The 19,544-nt window shown below is 32.2% G+C and overlaps 1 protein-coding gene across 1 annotated transcript in view; it reads left to right on the top strand.

Annotated features, from left to right (window-relative positions):
- SOX6 (SRY-box transcription factor 6) overlaps positions 1-19,544 on the top strand; it is a 445,733-nt gene that overhangs the window by 165,177 nt on the left and 261,012 nt on the right. Inside the window, exon 4 of the mRNA XM_060018551.1 lies at positions 10,735-10,824. Within this exon, the coding sequence (XP_059874534.1) occupies positions 10,735-10,824 (90 nt within the window). The remainder of the gene's footprint in view (positions 1-10,734; positions 10,825-19,544) is intronic.

The raw sequence follows: 19,544 nt of genomic DNA, 5'->3' as shown, positions 1-19,544 counted from the left end.
TTAATATAAAAGTAGACTGCAGAAAAAGGAATATTACCAGAGATCAAAAATATATTTCATAATGATTAAAGAGCTAGGTCATCAAGAAGACATAACGTTTCTAAATGTAGATGCATCTAAAAACAGAGGCTCAAAATACATGAAGCAAAAGTTGACAGACTGAAAGAAAAAAAAGACAAGTCTCCCATCTAATTATTGTTGGAGATTTCAATACTTCTCTTTCAGAATTTGAAAAAAAAAAAGACAGAAAATCCGTAAGAATATAGAAGACCTGAACAACATTATCCATCAGTTTGACCTAATTGACACTGTTAGAGTACTACACTCAAAATTGCAGAATAATTATTCATTTCAAGTGTGTATTCAAATCTCACTAGATAAAGCATATGCTAGGCCATAAAACAAGTCTCAATAAACATAAAAGGACTGAAATTATATAAAATATATTCCTTGTTCTCAACGGAAATAAATTACAAATAGATAACAAAAGGAAAATTTTAAAAATCCCAAATGTTTGGCCACTAAACCACATACATATAACTAAACCACATAACAAAGAAAAAGAACAAGGAAAATTGTAAAATATATTAAACTGAATGATAATGAAAACATAACCTAACAAAATATGTGGGATGAAATTAAAACAGTACTTTGAGGGAAATTCATAGCTTTCAATATTTATATTAAAAGTAATAAAGGATGAAAGTGACCTGTAGATTCAAGGCAAATCCAATAAAATCCAAGGTGTTTTTTTGGGGGGAGGTGGGCAAGCTGATTCTAAAATTCAAATGGAAATGCAAAGGACCAAGGATAGCCAAAGCAAATTTGAAATAGAAGAACAAACATGGAGGACTAATTCTATGTGATTGCAAGACTTACTATAAAGCTCAGTAATCAAAACAGTTTGGTAATGGTATAAGGATAATGAATTGATCAGTAAAACAGAACAGAGAATCCAGAAATAGACCTATGCACACGAAATAACAGAATGGATCACAGAGCTAAATATAAAACTAAAATATAAAGCTTCTAGAGGAAAATATAGAATACTTTGTGATCTTGGTGTAGGTAAGATTTCTTAGATGAAAACACTAATCATAAAGAAAAAACCTTGATAATTGGATAATATCAAATTAAGAAACAATGGATCCTCAAAAGATACACTGTGAAGATAAAGAGGCATACTGCAGACTTGGTAAAAATATTCACAATACATGTAAATATATAAAAGATAGGTATCTGTTTATATTCATAAATAACTTATGGATATGTAATATATAATAAATTATATATATATTATATAAATATATAATTGTATAAATATGTAATTTATAAAGCATATATAAATATAAATAACTTAAAACTCGCTAAAAAGAAGACAAATGATTAAATATAAAAATGGGTAAAATATTTGAACAACACTTCACAAAAGTAGATATACACACAGTCAATAAGCACATGAAAGTATATTTTATTCTTTAGTCATTGAGGAAATGTAAGTTAAAACCACACTGAGATACCACTATACACTCACTAGAATGACTAAGATTAAAGTAGTAACGCTAAGAAGTGTTAATGAGGGTATAAAGCAACTAGACCCTCTTATGCATTGTTGGTGGAAGTGTAAAATGATGTAGCCCCTTCGGAAAACTTTTTGGCAGTTTCTTATAAAGTCAGGCCTATAACGACCCCACATTTTGAAGAAATTCCATTTTTAGAGGGAAAAAAGAGATGTATATTTATAAAAAGACTTATGAATGGATTTTCATAATAGCCCCAAAGTGGGAGAAACCCACATGTCCAAAAACAGATGAATGGAGAAACAATTTGTGGTGTATTTATACAATGGAAGTCTACCCATTAACACAAAGGACCAAAGTACTCATACATGCTGCAACATGATTGAATCTCGAAAATTTTATGCTATTTGGAAGGATTCATATCCAAAAAGTACATACTGTATACTTTCATTTTTATAAAATTCAAGAGTAGGCAAAATTATTCTATAGCAATAGAAGTCAGATCGGTGGTTGCCTGGGTTAGGATTATGGATAAATGACTGAAAGGGATCATACAATAACTTTTTGGAAATGTTCTATATTTTCTTTGTGGTGGCAGCTACATGAATGTGTAATTTGACAAAATTGATCAAATACACATTTAAGATGGGTGCATTTATTATATGATGTATATTAAATTATTTATCAATATAGTTAATAAAAAGGTAGTTCTGTCACTCCTTAACACACACAAAGTGATCTTCTTTAGTATATTAAAGAATTTGTTTTAGTACTTACTATGTGCAGAGCTTAAGTAATATGGAAGAACACAAAGTGGTATTGGAAACATTCCCTGACCATCAAGGAACTTAATATTTAGTTAGGTAATATAGTATGAACTTGACCATATATCTAGTCATATGGTGGTAAAATTGGTAAGTAATAGCAGTGGTAGACGTAGAAGAGTTATGAAATTGAGTTAATGAGTTGATACATGAAAAAAATGTAAAAAATACAGTGCCTGAGAGATAATATGTGCTCAGCAAGTGCTACTTTGCTTTTCAGAGGATGAGAATTTATGCTTCAAGTGGTAAATCAAGGCATAATTGAGGAGGTGGTATTTAATGTAGGCAGCACAGAATAGGAAGGTTTTTCATAAGCATTAAGAAGTGGGGAGACATTAGTATCAGGAGGATGTCATGATCAAAGGTGTGGAAGTGAAAAAACACAAGACATGTACAGAAGAGGGAGGTATGTTTGGTGAATTCATTTGAACAGAATGAAGAGTTTCAGGTAGCAAAAGTAATAGGAAATGAATCACTAGGGCCAGATTATGGAGGACCCTTAAAACCAACTTGAGTATAACCTTATCTTAAATTGATCTCTTATGGATTGCCAATACATAAATAAAACATATAGGAAGGGATATTTTATCAGTAAAAACTTATTATTATTATTTATTTGCGGTACGCGGGCCTTTCACTGTTTGGCCTCTCCCGCTGCGGAGCACAGGCTCCAGACGCGCAGGCTCAGCGGCCATGGCTCACGGACCCAGCCGCTCCGCGGCATGTGGGACCTTCCCGGACCGGGGCACGAACCCGTGTCCCCTGCATCGGCAGGCGGACTCTCAACCACTGCGCCACCAGGGAAGCCCAAATCTTATTTTTTAATTTTTTTTTATAATTTTAAACATGAAGTCAACTGACCAGAACAATGAAGCTGTTTTGATGAACACGAAACTGAAATCGGGGCTTGTTGATCTTAGATGGGAGTTGTTGTTATTGTTTTTAATGACCTTAAGCTTCTACCTTATTTCTGCTGTATTTTCTTTTGGTTGCCTCATGTTCAGAAAATCCTAATTCAGATAGCTAAATAATTGTAAATATCAGTCCTATAGTATTTTACCTTAACATTGTTGCATATCTTTCAATATAGCAAGAGGCTTATTTCAAGGTTTGCATAATAAATGTTTTACTCTGGTAGTACAAGTTAATGCATTGGTGATTTTCGGTGTGTTAAACTTTGGGACATAACACGTTTGAATGTGTATGACAGTTTTTGTTACAGTTTTCTTGTTGTTTAGGTTTTTTGGTAAGTTACAACTGGCAGAAACCCAACTCAAATAGTGTAAGCAAAAACAGGAATATATTGGCTTACATTATGAAGAATCCCAGGAGCAGAATTTGGCTTTAGCTCTTTGGGGATGTAAGTATGCTAACATGATGTAAAGGTTTTTTCCCTCTATCTTTTCCTATCTGCTCCTCTCTACTTTGCTTAGTATTTTTGGTTTCATTCATTCTTATTGCATACAGACTCTCTCCATGTGCCAGGGAGAATGTCCATGACGATTGATCCCTGGCCCATATACTTATAGCTTTCAACTTGAGCATAAGAGAGCCTTTCCAGATAGTTCCAGGAGAGAATTCTGACTGGGTCAAGTAGGAAGCAGACAGCAAAGCCCTGTGATTGACAACTCCATCAGGACAATAGTGGCATTCAGCAGTATTTCCCCAAAGAAATCAAAAGAAAGACTATAGGACACAGTGGGCACACAAAAATTATTGTTTCCACAGTTCTATAAAGTTTTTAAAAAGCAGTTAAATATATATTTGAAAGAGTAAAAATGAAGTCAACCATTTGTAGAACCCAAAGAGCAGTGTCCCACGTCATATGGTTTGAATACCTTAGCCTTTGGCAATGGAGCAGCAGAAAATAGTGTCAGGCTGCATACTTACTTCTTGTACATGAAATAAAATATAATTTGGAAGGAATTACTTTTCGAGTTCAAGAGTATTTTTAAGCAGCATCTTAGCTATTCCTCAGTGGATGACTTCAGGAAAAGAAAGCTCTTAGTTCAAAAAAGATAAGGCGTTATAGAAAATGAAATATGGAGGAACAGGAAGACTAGTGTAATGGAGTATGTATGGGAGAATTGGCTGTTGAACGCTATTTACTTTCACTGCAATACCTCGAATTTTTAGCACCCTTCTCTAAAGAACTAGAGTGCTTCACTTCATATCTGAAGCAATTAATAATAGATGTAATTATTCATTTTCTATTGTTGAATGCTGCATCATAGAGACTAAAACTGATGTTCAAATAATGCTTTAAATAGTCATTTCAGTAAAACCAGCACTGAACTCGAGTCAGGGCTCTGTCGCCAACTGTTTGGCCTCGGGCAAGGCAAGTGACTTCCTTATCTTGACTCTGTTTCCTCATTTCTGAAATGGGGTTTTGGTCTTAGTGATCACTGAAGTCTCAGCTACAGCAGGAGGCTGTGAGCCTCTGATTTACCTGCTGGATATTTCCCTCTTTTTCTATATTGGCATTGGTAGGTAGCAGTTGTACTTTGATAGATATGGGAGAGGAATTTGGTTTTGAATGATCCTTCTGATATTGTTATAGGTGTTAAGCAGCTTTGGAAAGCAGATGAAAGAGATACCTCTTACCTGCACATATAGAACAATGTGACTTCCATGAATGTATGTTAAGTGCCAATTTTAAGGGGTCCCTATAAAAAATTATCAGACTTTGGTAGATCAAAACAGTGCAAAGAGAGAATATTGCACCCAGTGTGATGATGTCTATATGTGTATTTCCTGCAGCTTTCAAATGTGGGGTTTTCTCTCCCTCATGAACATGTCAGAATCTTGCATCTAACAGTTCTAATGACATTTTCAATAGCTCCCATTGACACACACACACACAGACACTCACAGTATATTATCTAGTAAAGTGGTTGTGGAATTAACATTTTTCCTGGAAGGAATATATCTGATTTAATGACCAAATCGTTTTAAAGCAGCACAACAGAATTTCACAGGAACTAAATCTATTTCTTCACACCGATCATGCGTGTTTTACTGAAGCATTGAGTCATTAGCATGTTTATAATGGTTCTAATTTAGCACAACATTTTCTGAATTTTATCCTTGAGTCATTTACAAATTGTTCATATTGAATAAACAAAGGAATCAGATTGCATTTTATACTTAGTAATTTATCTGAAAGAAGAGGGGAGGGTTAATTGTTTGAAAGTTTTGGTCTGTTTGGGGAAGTGAGCCTGCTTTTTCATTGCTAGGCATAAATGCCATTTCTCATGTTTTGGGGGATGGGGGGAGGCTATGGAGGAGTAAAATGAAAAATTAAGATCAGGACAAGTTTGGCCACTCCCAGAGGGGAGTGTGGAGCAAAAGGGGAGCTGGCACGAGATTATCCAAAACAGTTGGTGCATTCCTTAATGATCAAGTGCTTGAGAAGTCCAGCTCTTCCTGGCAGTGCATCTGTGTTGATGTTTATATCATTGCCCTGCTGTATGGGAAAGGCATGCTTTCTCTTGCTGCTTAGCTAAAAATAGGATGGAATATAGCATTGTATGAGATATTTTAAGAAAGCAAAAACATTTAAGAGGTTAAAGGTTTGGCTTTTGGATCAAAAAAGATCAGTGATATAACCCGTGGTGTTCCTTGAAGACTGAATTTTATCTAGAGTTTGTCAGTGATTCGAACTCTTGGTTAGGCAAGTTATTCTAGGTTCATTTGGTGCGGTCTGAAAAACCCACTCTACTGTCTTTTCTGTCAGCTTCCCAGCATGAAGAGCAGGATTGAAAACAGCCTCTATACCGCCTTGTTCGTATTTGGAAAATCAGTTGTTTCATTGGAGAGAGGGAGAGAGAGAGAGAATGAGAGCATGAGCAGTCGTCAGGGAGTGTGCTTTGTACGTTATAGTGACTTCAAAATAAAACTGGCACATTTTTGTGTCTAATTATTTTTAGTGAGCTTGGAGGGTTTTAATTAAAATTTAAGAGTGCTCTTCAAGCTCTCCAAGCTCCAATTTTATCCCACTGTATTGTGGAGCACTCGTCACTGTGGAAAAATGTACAGTAACTGGCATGTGCATCTCTGTTTCCTAATGAAAAATGTGAGATTGATGATCAGCAGGGATATAAATATATATTGTCAGAATTAGTTGTAAACCAAGGTCAAGGATACTTTTAATAAGTTATCATTGTTTGGATACATAAAAAATTTATTGCTTCTGAAATTTATGATTCCTGTGGTAAAAATAAAAGGGATTGCTTTAATATTTTCTTAAAAAAGTTAATAAAGCAGTAGGATCTGTATACAGGGGGAGCAGTCATTGTTGTTTCTCACCAAGGTATTTTAAAGTTATTTTCTATGTCATGTTTCTAATGTTTCAGCATTTCTAACTTTATCACTTTGAGGTAAAGGGAATAATGATACGTGTTTACTCACAGGTAAATTGTTTTAAAGTACGATAAAAAATTTTTCCCATTATCCTTTCCCATTCCCCCATGATTTAATTTTAATGATGATTTCTTTATTTACTCTCTTTGACCCTTTATTTTGCTCAGAATAGTAGTTAACACTGCTGCAGCTTTGTTTAACTAGGAATAATTTTCAATTGTTCCTAACATATCATCATATAGATTAGGAAATAAATATCTCACATACTCTCACTTCAAATTTCCCTTGTACTGTAAAATTAATTATTAGCACGATAAAGCATTCCTGACTTACCTGGCCTGAAACCTAGGTATTTAGGAAACCTAGGTATTTAGGAAGCAGAAACATTGCTTTGCAATCCATTATGATATCTTTCCTTTTATCCTTAGAAAAAGGTTATTGAAATAGAAAAACTTAAATTTGCAAAGGAAAAGGAAAAACAAAAGCTATGCAACTGAGAATTAATTTATAACATATCAGAACCCTTTACATCCTTGATTAAAAATAAGCAAGAATTGAAGTGCAACTCGATTTTTCAGTCCTGTTTTTATCACACTATTTACAAAAATTAGACAAGATAAATATAAACTCTCATATTTCATTGAATATGTATTGGTTTATGGACACTAATTCTTTCAAAGTAAGAGGAATAAATTTTGGCATTTTCCACTTTATACTGAAGTGTTATGGCTTACATTCATTTTTAATATGTACATATTACCGTGACACATACTATAATATTGTGATACTATAATTTCCAAAAGGTATGTAGTTTCTTCCTGTTTAGCTGAAAACAACTCAGTCAAAATGCTAAAATTTGAGTAGTCAAACTCAGATAATAAAATATACTGTGTATCTTTTCATTGTTTTGAGGACTGTGGCATATTTATCTGTGTAGAGTTATCCAAGAATATCCGGGTGATGTTTAGTTCTTTTTTTTTCCATTTGGAATCCTGCATAAGTACTGAATTGAAACATGGGCTTACTCTTTGCGTGGACATAAGGCAAACTGGACTTCTTTACTTATCTTGACCTCTTTGATTTTTGCATTTGTGCATGATCAGAAAGGGGCAAAGTCTGATATGATGAATTGCCTCTGTAAAGCTAGCGTCCTGTTAATGTAGTTGACGTATGTGGCACAGGAGGATGAATACCGTTAATTTTTACCCTTACCTGGATATTGTTTTGAGTGGGAAATTTGAAAATATAAAATTTCACTTTTAACTTTAGCATATATTTCCTCATTTCAAGTCAGAAACGTCTTGGTAGAGGCAGTAGTATCCTCTGCATATGTAGCATTTTAGTACATCTTGTGGTACTGCATCTTCTGGTCTTTTTCCCTCACCTTACTTGTTTTACATTACAGTGTGGGTTGTGTTTAGTACTAATTGTGGTATGTATGCCCTTAGAGGTCTGGCAGACAGATAATTAGGTGAAAAAGCTCAGTTTTTCAAGAGACCTTCTCACAGTTTTGAATATTCCTGGAATCTCCCAGAATTGAGATTAAATGCTGATAAAGTTGTATGTAGTGACCTTTATTGTCCTGTAGATAAAGGCAATCAGTGATTGTTACTAAATATTTTCATGGGCTATAAATATAGACTTGCAAAGCCTGCTTTATGTTTTTCCCCTCAGTGTCTTCTACTGAAATGGGAACTCATATAGCTAGATTAACTCAGCATTATGGTGAGAATTAATTTTCTAATAGGAATGTGAAATGTTTTGAATTTATTAACCATTTTATTAATGATTAGCTTTTATGTAAAGCTGTGTCTTCAAACTTATTTGATAAATGTTTGAAGTGTATATTCTTGTTGTCCATATAGTTCTGTTTTTCTCCCATGAAGTTTCAGCATTCTTTTTCTGGAGCTCTGAAAGATTTCAGGTCTATTAATAGAAATGAGAGACATATTTTAGCCTGTTTTACATTTAGTGTGTATCTAATCCTAGTTTATGAACTTGCTGTGAATTTTGGATCATTACTAGTCAATTGGGATTTTTGTCTTGACCATTATAATATGTGCACTCAACTCAAATTTTAACCAAACAAGTTATGCTTTAGCGTTCATATCAGTGATTATCAGTTTAGTACAATGTTATAACATGTATGAAAAGGTTAAAAAAAAGTAACAAAACTGAGTAAGGTAGGAAGTTGAAGACATTTTGTTGATTATTCTTATACATGGTCTAATGTTATATCCAGAAATTTAGACCTGATTTGAGAAAAAGTAATCTCTGATAGGCATGGCTTTGAAGATTTTGCTCCTTAACTCTCAAATTAGTATTATCTTTTCTATGACTTTAGCATAAAAACAAAATATGTGTGGAACGAAGTATACACCTTGTTTCTGAATTTAAAATAAAAGTAACAAGAGAACATTTTGAAAATTAAATACAAACTGAACATACGCATATGCATATAGGCCCTATTAGCAGGTCACTCAGAATCCAGTTTTTAATCACAGTGGTAGGTCACTTGTTGAAGCCTACGAAAATAATTAATAGGAAAGACTGGAAGAAAAGAAGGAGGCGAGGAAAGAAGGGAAGAAGTAAGAGAAGGAGCAGGGAGCTTTCACTTAATAGAATCAAGCTGACTTCTATTTAGAAAGAACTTTAGCTTCTGTGATAGAGAGCTAGTATGGTTGTTCTTCATCAGCGATTTCCCAACATACTGATCTGGATTCTATCCATTCCTTGATTGATTGATCATGTCACGAACAAACGTTAATTGTTTTCACCAATACTTTCTAACCATGCAGTGGTCCTCTCATCTCTTACCCGGGGCTCACTGTCTTCTTTTTAAAGCTTATCTAGTTTCTAAAACCCTTCAGATCCATCTTGACCTTACTGTCATTCTGAAAAATTCAAGGAGGATTTAGAAGTTGGAGAAAAAATGAAAGGGAAAATGCTAAAGAGATAGGTACTGATATGGGAGAGAAAAGGCATTTGGAATTGAAGTAATTATTTTAAATATAATTTTAAAAAGGAGTTATCAGAATTTTGACGCTTGGAATGTTAAAGTTTAATGGGAGTATTCTTTGCACTGAGGATTGAGTATTTAAATCTGCTTTCCCTTTTGGAAACATGGCCTGTTTGTTAAGATTTGAGGCTTAAAAGATACACGTAAATAGATGTAAGCAGTAGCTCCAGTTGCAAATCCATCTGAACAGAGAGAAAAAAATAATTCATTGATAAAAATTTGCTAATTATTAGAACATTCTAAAATTTAAACTTCTGTAAACTTTATGAATCTTAATAGAAACAAGTGTAATCTAGTATGCTATTTAGAAATGCTATTTAGAAATGCAATAGGTCAAGCAGCGTTTAAATAAGGATTTTCTTGAAAAGATCATGCGTCTCTTTTTATATAAGAGAAAAGTTTTAACTGTTTTCATTACTGGGGGACAGAGGACATCATGACTTTATTTTCTTTGCATTTTACTCTAAATGGGTATTTTACAAAAGTTGCCATATGTTTATTTCTTTTTTAAGGACTAAGTAGTTACAGGTCGATTGGTCTCTTCTCCTTTGAAGATTTATCATTCTTCCTTGAATAGCACATGAATTTTGCTTGGACTTAAAAAACATCACCTGGTTTGAAAGGAATAATATCTAAACTTAAGCTTGTATGAAAAAGCCCCTTGTTCTGTCCAATTGGTCTAAGAAGTGATAAATGCTGGCTGAATATTAATTAACTGTAGTTATAATACCAAGATAAGATTATTGAGCATTATCTTTTTTTTTCGTGGGAATAGTTTAAATAATCTTCCAGCCAAAAAAAATTTAGTTATGGTATTTTGTAGTAGATAACGGAATATAATTGTCTGTATCCTGGGGTTAAAACAGCAACAACAAAAAATAGCTTTAATCATTTATTTTTGAATAACAGAATTTCTCCATAAACTCCACAGCCTTCTGTATTTGTAATATTTTAATACTTATCAAATACATGTGTAATAGTTTTAATACTTACTTTTTTATTTTAATAGATTCCTCCTGCATGGAAAAACTACTTTCGAAAGATTGGAAGGAAAAAATGGAAAGATTAAATACCAGTGAACTTCTCGGAGAAATTAAAGGTACAATATACAGAATATCAAACATATCAATGTAGAAATATTATTTTGTTCCACAACACATTTGCTTATTTCTGTGCCCTAACATTAAATTCTTACCTCTAATATTTGTTTATATCTGAGAGGGTAAATGTATAGTGTGTTCCTGAACTTTATTCTTTTGTGATGTTTATAGAATGAAAGTTTTGCCCCTTCTTTTTTAGTCTATAAACATATAACTTATAGGATAAACTACTTCATTAGTTTACTGAACAAAAAGTATGAAAAAGAAAAAAGGTTATGTCAAAGATGAACAAATTAAGTTAAAGATAATTTTAATCCTTCCTTTTGAAATCATAATAATAGCTTAATTGATGAATCCAAATCACTGATTTGAATTTCTTCTGATCAAAAAGGGTCAGCTGTAGTAACTGTCAAAAAGGATTTTATAGAATGTGCTGTTTATGGTTTATGGCTGGATTCTGAGGCCTGTTTACCTGTTCAAATCCTGGCTCTGTCACTTACTAGATGAGTGATTTTGGGCAAGTCACTGAAGCTTTCTATGTTTTGAATTCCTTGTATCTAAACTGAGGATAATAAAAATACCTACTTCATAGGCTCATTAAGAGAATTAGTATATGTAAAGCTTTTAAAACTGCCTGGCACTTAAGAAAGTCCTCATGAGGGAAAGTTGTGGTTGTTATTAACTGCCCATAGGATTGTAGGTTGATTAATCTCAATCAGATTTCACCGGACTTAACATTTCATGATCTCCAACCCGGATGAGAATGAGCATCCTTATTTTTAAAGATAAGTGATTGACGTTATTATTTTAAAACATGTTAAGAAGTCGACAGTCCCAATCCATTACAGAATTAAGCTGCCCTATCAGTTAAGAAGCTATACTTTTTGCCCAATTCTCTCTTGTTGATTCCTTTGTGGAGATGAAGTGCTGTATCACTAGCTTTTGGTATCATGAATAGAATCCATTGTCATTAATTAATTTTTTCAGTTGTCCCTTACAGGCAGTCATCACTCTGACTTGACCTGACAACTTGGGAACTTAATTACATTAGTTTTCTGAATTTATCAAATGACTTCAGGTGAATATTCCCATGGATAATTCCTCATTTAAGATGAACATTTCATGATAACTATCTGATGAAAATTTTATTTTGAATTTATTACAGAAAACTGCTTAGTGTTCAGGCATGTTATGTTCAACTCAAATGAAGAGAAAAGGGAGTCATATCTTTTCCAAGAAATAATTAATAACTCATTCTATTAACTAATGCAGTATCAAAATCAAGTGGAAATTGGATATTATTTTGAATTTCACTGCTTCTGTTTTGTACTCATAAAGGCCATTTGCTATTTTGGAAAAAAAAAAAGAAACTCAACTTAAAACTGACGGGTAGAAAGAAAGTCATTAGTGACATATTCTTTATCCAGCTGCAATAACATGGTGTGTGCTACTTTGCACGTCATTCTGTGTTTTCTTCCCTTTCCAAAGTCATTGGTTTTATGACAGAACAGAAATGGTTTATGCAAAGGCAAGCTTTTGCCAGCGTGAATGATGGGGGTCTTGCTTTCTCTCAGTAATGTGGAAGCTAACATTTTATTATGTTATGATTCAGCATCGAGTTTTTATGCTTTGGGTTATCTTTCCCCCTCCCACTTTCTATCTTTATTTTTGATTCTAAAAATGCAAAAACTGTACTAGTTTTATATAATCAAAATATATAAATCTCAAAAGTGAAACATGCAAAATTAGGCTTTTCAAATTCTTTAACTTTTTCTTTTCTGGATTCTGTATGTGAAGTGTAAACTTTCATTTGTGTGCTACCCTCAGTTTTATGGGCATAGAAGATAAGAATCTTACTAAATTTTACATTTTGATTTACTCTGTGTAAGTATCTCTTTTTACATCTTAATATCTTGTCACCATAAACATTATACACAAAGTATACCAATAATATAAAAAATTGAAAAAAAATTAGTTAAAGTAGTGTTCAAATAGCTTGATTCAGCCACTGCTGAAACTCAACATACATTTTTGTTGTAGGTGAGATCAGATCAGTTATTAGCCACCAAAATTAGTTATAATTATTCTGAAATTTTAGGGTGATCTAAATACTATCTCCAAGAAAAACATACTAGGGGAATTCCCTGGCGGTCCAGTAGTTAGGGCTCCACATTTCCACTGCAGGGGGCACTGGTGCAATCCCTGGTCGGGGAACTAAGATGCTGCATGCCGTGCAGTGCGGCCAAAAAAGAAATTAAAAGAAAAGAAAAGAAAAACATACTACAGTGGGTTATCAGGGTTCAGTATATCTCAAGCGTGTGTATTTATATATCTCATTATTTTTCCCTCATTACAAAATTCATATACATTTATTGTAAAAAGTATATAAACACACCCAAAGGAAAATATAATTGCCTTTTCATTCTACCTGTATTATAGTATATATCCTTTCCATTTTAATTTATGCATAAAAATTTTTTCCCTTAAAATTGGAATCATCCTTTTACTATTCATTTGTAATCTATTTTTCCCACTTAATGATATATTGTGAATTTCCCTGATTAGGTCATCTTCTAAACTATTATTCTTATTTGCAGAAAATATTGCATAAAGTAAGGTTCTTATAATTTAACTGAGTCTTTTATTTAATATTTAAGTTGTTTTTATTGTTTGTCATTATAAAGAAAACCTTGAACATGGGTAACTTTTTAATACTTTTCCGTGTCAATTAGTGGTTATTTTCTTATGATATATTTCTAAAAAGTGAAATTACTGGGTCAAAGAAGGTGTTCTTTTTAAAAAAGCCTTTTGACTCACATTGCCCTTCAAGTATAGTGTTCTGTGCTCTCACCAGCAGTATCTGCGAGTATTCCCTTGCCCTCAGTAGCAAGTATTATTATTTTAAACATTTCTTGCCAGTTTGATAAGGGAATATAACATATTATTGCTGACTTAATTTGAATTCTTTGGATTTTTATTGAGAATGAAGAGTTTTACATGAATTTATTTGTATTAATTGTCTCTTCCTTTGTGAATTGTCTGTTTATGTTGTTTGCCCATTTTTCCTTTAAAGGATTTGTCTAGTTTTTATGGTTTTTAAGGCTCTTAATGTATATTTTAATGGTATTAGCCTTTATTTGTCATATATGTATATTTTGTCATTTTCTTTACTTTATGGTTTTGTTGTTAAATCTTTGCCTCCCTTTTGTAATGCTCTTTTTTTTTTTTCTGTTTGGGGTTTGTTTAGAAAGGCTTCTCCCAGTCTAAAATTATATAATATTCTACTATATTTTCTTCCAGTTCTTTGACTATATTTTTATACACTTAAGTCTTTGATTCATCTTGAATATATTTTGAGTATAATTTCAACTAGAGATATAACTTAATTTTTTTCTCAAGTTAACCAAATATCTCTGTATCATTTATTAAGTAACCCATCTTATCCCATCTGACTTGAAATAACATCTTTTATTACATACTGATTACATATTTGGAGCCATTTCTCAGTTTTTGGCTCTATTCCATTTATCTTTCTACCCAGACTTTTACAGTGCTAGGCTATATTAATCACTGTAGCTTTATAGTATCTTTGAAAAGTATTGCAAGACCTCACTCATAATTATTCTTTAAGGTGTTTGTATACTTCTCTAAAGTTTATCTTAGATTTATATGTTGTTAATTAAAATTGCAAAGTGATTTTTTAAAAAAGATTATAAAACTATGGGATAACAAATCTTTTTAGCATTGAATCTTTCCATTCCAAATAACTTACTCAATTCTTTTATGTCCCTCAACAATGTTTTGTTTTTTATATACAGATTCTGCACCTTTCCTTTGATGTTTCCTTTATAATATTTAATATTTTTACTTGCTCTTATGAATGAGATATTTTTCATACTACTATATTTTTGTTACTATATTTGGGGTGTTAGTAAATTTTGCTGATTCATTTTATAACTTCCCTTTTTGTCAGACTTATTAGCTCTAGTCATATTTCAGCTGATATGTTTTCTCCTCTTTTTTAGCAGTTATTTGTTCCTTTTTTTCACCCCTTCTTTTAATACACTGCCTAGAATATCAAGAATAATATTAAATAATACAGGTGATAGCAGGTATTTTTATTTAGTTTTTAATTTATGGAATTGTCTTTAATATTTTACCATAAGTATTATACCGACTGTTGATTTAATGGTTTTTATCATTAAAAATCATGCTAGTCCACTTTATTAGGAGTTTCTATGAGAAATTGCATTTTAGTTTATGGCATGTCTTATTGGTTTTTGTTTTTCAAATTTACTGATGAAATAAACCCTAATTAGTCATGGTGTAGTCTTGTTTTAATGTACTGCATAATTTTATTTGCTTACCTTACAGTTATTTTTGCATCTGTATTTGTAAATGAGATTAGTTTGCGTTTTTCTTTATTTGTACTATCTTTGTTAAATTTTAGTGCCAGAGTTCATGGAATTGGAAAGCTTTTCCTCCTTTTTTGTGGAGGAAGGCTATGTAAAACTATTGAATAGACAACATCTTATTAGTAAGTGGGAATCTTTTTTTATATTCTTTTTGTGTCCTTTGCCTGAAGTGGGTCTCTTGAAGGCAACATATTGTAGGCTCTTGGTTGTTTTTTTTTAATCCGATCTGCCACTCTGTCTTTTGATTGGAGCATTTGGTCCATTCACATTTAAGGTAATTATTGACAGATATGTGTTTGTGATAACTGAATAACTGAATAACTGATAACTGAATCACTTTGCTGTATATCAGAAATTAATCAAACAATGTAAATCAACTATACTTAAATAAAAAAAGAGGACAATGATTTCATCTTAGTATAATCAATAAAAATAAACATTTGAGTTCATCAGGTGAAAAAATAAGTGGGAATCACTTATTTCTTAAAATTCTGAAAGAATATATTCATAAAACATCTAGGCTTAGAGTTTTCTATGGAGATAATTTTTTTTTAAGTTTCTTTTTCTCTTTAAGTCAGTTTTGCCAGGAAAAAAATTTTCTAGAAAATTGTATATTTCACTGAGATTTTCAAAAACATTAGTATTGTTTTAAAATACAATATCGCTATTTTAAGTTTTCCATTTATTTGCTGTTATATATTCTATTTAAATTTTGCATATTTGTGTTCTCTCCCTTTTGTTCCTCAATTTTTACTTGCTAGTGGTTTTTCTATTTATCATTCCCCCCTTACTCCCCAGTAAGGATCCAGCTTTTAGGTTTACTTGTCAGTTCTGCTGTTTTTCAGCATGCCAACTACTTAATCTTGCTTTTACCTTTGTTATCTCTCTCTTCTTTGTTTTTCTTATATTTTTTCTTTTTTCTGTTTTCTGATACCTCCTAATTTTCTAAGTTGACTACTTTATTTTCAACATTTTTTTATTAATTAATAAAAGCACTTTTAGCCATGAATGTGTTTGTAGAACTAGCTTTATGCATCCCATAAATTTAAATTTTTAGAATTCTCATAGTCATTATTTTCTAACTAGTCAATATTTATATTATTATCTAACTTATGTTTCTATGTCATTCTTAACTTTATGTCTTCTTTTGGATTCAAGAATGTGATGAAGCTGAGAAAGGGTGGAAACAACCTCTGTCATTGGAAAATTCTTTGTGGTGGGTTAGGTGCTAGAAGGAGAATTAAAGTGTGGGCAATAGAATGGATGAGCTATACTGAAAAACGAATCTTCAACCCGGTGACTTTAATATTACTACATATTAAGAAATAATACATTAATAACCTACTTTTTAGATTTTACTTTAAAAAATACTAGTGCTTTCAAATAAAAGTCCTATTATCTAAGTGAAATAAAGCAGTATTTCCAAAACTCTTGGTAGAAGTTGGAATATTGCTAAAGGTGGACAAACAATGAATCACAGATTTTCAGTGGACCTGTATCTGAGTCTTGTCTAATATTCTTTAAGAGAAAATCCCATGCCTAACCCCCATCATATTTCCATAGGTAACTTCTTTTTTACAGCAGCATTAATTGAGGATAGAGTGCTGTAAATGGCATAAATTTAATAGCAGTAATCTCAAAGCAATGTTCAAAAGAGGTTAATATTATTATGAGTATTGTTAAATAAATTTATTATTAAGACTTAAATGAAAGATAGCATAAAATGATTAGACCTTTGCCTTGGTCTGGTTACATCTTAAAGTATTGTGTTCTAATTGGGTTACCATATTTTAAGGGGTCTGTTGTGAAATTAGTATTTATCAAAAGTGGCTAGACTAGTAAAGAGACTTGGACATTTAATGTGAATAGTGATTCAAGACCTAGGGAAGTTTGGCCTCATACACGTTAGATGTTTGGAGTTTTGTTCAATAGAAGTGGATAAGATTTTGGTGTTGTTTTAGGGCGTTAAGGTAATAGGGAAATTGTTCTCAATATACAAAAGAACTTAGGAACAATTAATGGCTACCCAACATTGATGCAGTTGGATCAAATATAGTGGTTGTTCAATAAATATTTATTAAATGAATAAATGAGTGGATAAATTAATAAAATAAAATCAATGGAAAATTTAAACAGATGTAGAGGGGTATTCCTGCTTTGGTGGAATGTTCATGACCTCCTAAAATTCCTTCAAAATTATACTAGTGTTTATTAAATTTTCTTAATTTTAAGACTGTTCTTCAAAATACTATCTATTTCCTGTCAGTAAGTAAAATAATACTTTTGTGAGATACTTTATAAAAGAAACCATGTACTAAAACTACCTACATTATTTTATCTGATCCTTTTGACAACCCAGTGAGGAAAATATTTTTATATTGATTTTACATGTGAGTAAAATTAGACTGAGAGAAATTAAGTGGCTTGTTTGGGTCACTCAGAAAGTTATGGATGTCGCGTTTGAATCCTGGTCTCTAAAGCCTCTGTTTAGTATAACACAGATTACTTCTCAGATTCTCCAGTCTTGGAATTCTGCACTGGGGACAAGGGGAAGATAGACTCTGGACTGTTTCGTCCTCCTGCAACACACGAACAACCAAAATACTTCCAATTTTGCTCTTTTCTATGTAAGTGAGGCAGTATAGCAAAGCAGGCATGGGTATAAGTAATACAGTTTTTCCCTATAGTAGTGTTTATCATTTAAAGAAATTGAGACATAGTTCATTTACAATATTATATTAGTTTCAGGTATACAATATAGCGATTCAAATATTTTATAGTTTATACTCCATTTATAGTTATTATAAAATATTGGCTATATTCCCTGTGCTGTATAATATATCATTGCAGCTTATTTATTTTATATCTAATAGTTTGTACCTTTGAATCCCCTACCCCTATCTTGCCACCCCCTCCCTCTCTCCCCACTGATAACCACTGATTTATTCTCTGTATTTGTGAGTCTGTCTCTTTTTTGTTATATTCACTAGTTTGTTTTATTTTTTAGATTCTGCATATAAGTGATATCATACAGTATTTGTCTTTCTCTGTCTGCTTTATTTCACTAAGCATAACACCCTCCAGGTCCATCCATGTCATTGCAAAATTTCATTCTTTTTATGGCTGAGTAGTATTCATATATATATATATATATATATATATATATATATATATATATATATATATATATATTTATACTGCATCTTCTTTATCCATTTATCTGTTAAAGGACACTTAGGTTGTGTCCATATCTTGGCTATTGTAAATAATGCTGCTCTGAACACTGGGGTACATGTATCTTTTTGAATTAGTGTTTTCATTTTCTTAGGATATATACCCAGGAGTGGAATTGATGGATCACATAGTAGTTCTATTTTTTAGTTTTTTGAGGAACCTCCATAATGTTTTCCATAGTGACGGCACTAATTTACATTCCTACCAATGGTGCACAAGGGTTCCTTTTTCTCCACATCCTTGCCATCATTTGTTATTTGTGTTCTTTTTGATGATAGGCATTCTGACAGGTGTGAGGTGATATCTCATTGTGATTTCGATTTGCATTTCTCTGATGATTAGCAATGGTGAGCATCTCTTCATATGCCTGTTGGCCATTGGTATGTCCTCTTTGGAAAAATGTCTATTGAGGCCTTCTGCCCATTTTTTAATTGGGCAGTTTGTTTTTGATATTGAATTGTATCACATATATATATTTTAGATATTTACTCCTATCAGTGATATCATTTACAAATATTTGCTCCCATTCAGTAGGTTGTCATTTAATTTTGTTGATGGTTTTCTTTGCTGTGCAAAAACATTTAAGTTAAATTAGGTCTCATTTGTTTATTTTTGCTTTTATTTCCTTTGCCAGGAGACAGATCCAAAAAATATTGCTACAGTTAATGTCAAAGAGTGGTTCACCTATATTTTCCTCGAGGAGTTTTATGGTTTCTGGTCTTACATTTAAGTCTTTAATCCATTTTGAGCTTATTTTTGTATATGAGAAAATGTTCTAATTTCACTCTTTGACATGTAGCTTTCCAGTTTTTCCAGCACTACATATTGAAGAGACTGTCTTTTCTCCATTGTATAGTCTTCCATCCTTTATCATAGATTAACTGACCATAAATATGTAGGTTTACTTCTGGGCTGTCTATTCTGTTCCATTGATCTATGTGTCTGTTCTTTTGCCTGTACCATACTGTTTTGATTACTGTAGCTTTGTATTGTAGTTTGAAGTTAGGGAGAGTAATATGTCCAGCTGTGTTCTTCTTTTGTAAGACTATTTTGTCTCTTCGGGGTCTTTT

Source organism: Delphinus delphis, chromosome 8 (assembly GCF_949987515.2).
Source record: "Delphinus delphis chromosome 8, mDelDel1.2, whole genome shotgun sequence".
Lineage (NCBI taxonomy): Eukaryota > Metazoa > Chordata > Mammalia > Artiodactyla > Delphinidae > Delphinus > Delphinus delphis.
Note: the sequence above shows the minus strand (reverse complement) of the source record. Positions and strands in the feature narration are given on the sequence as shown.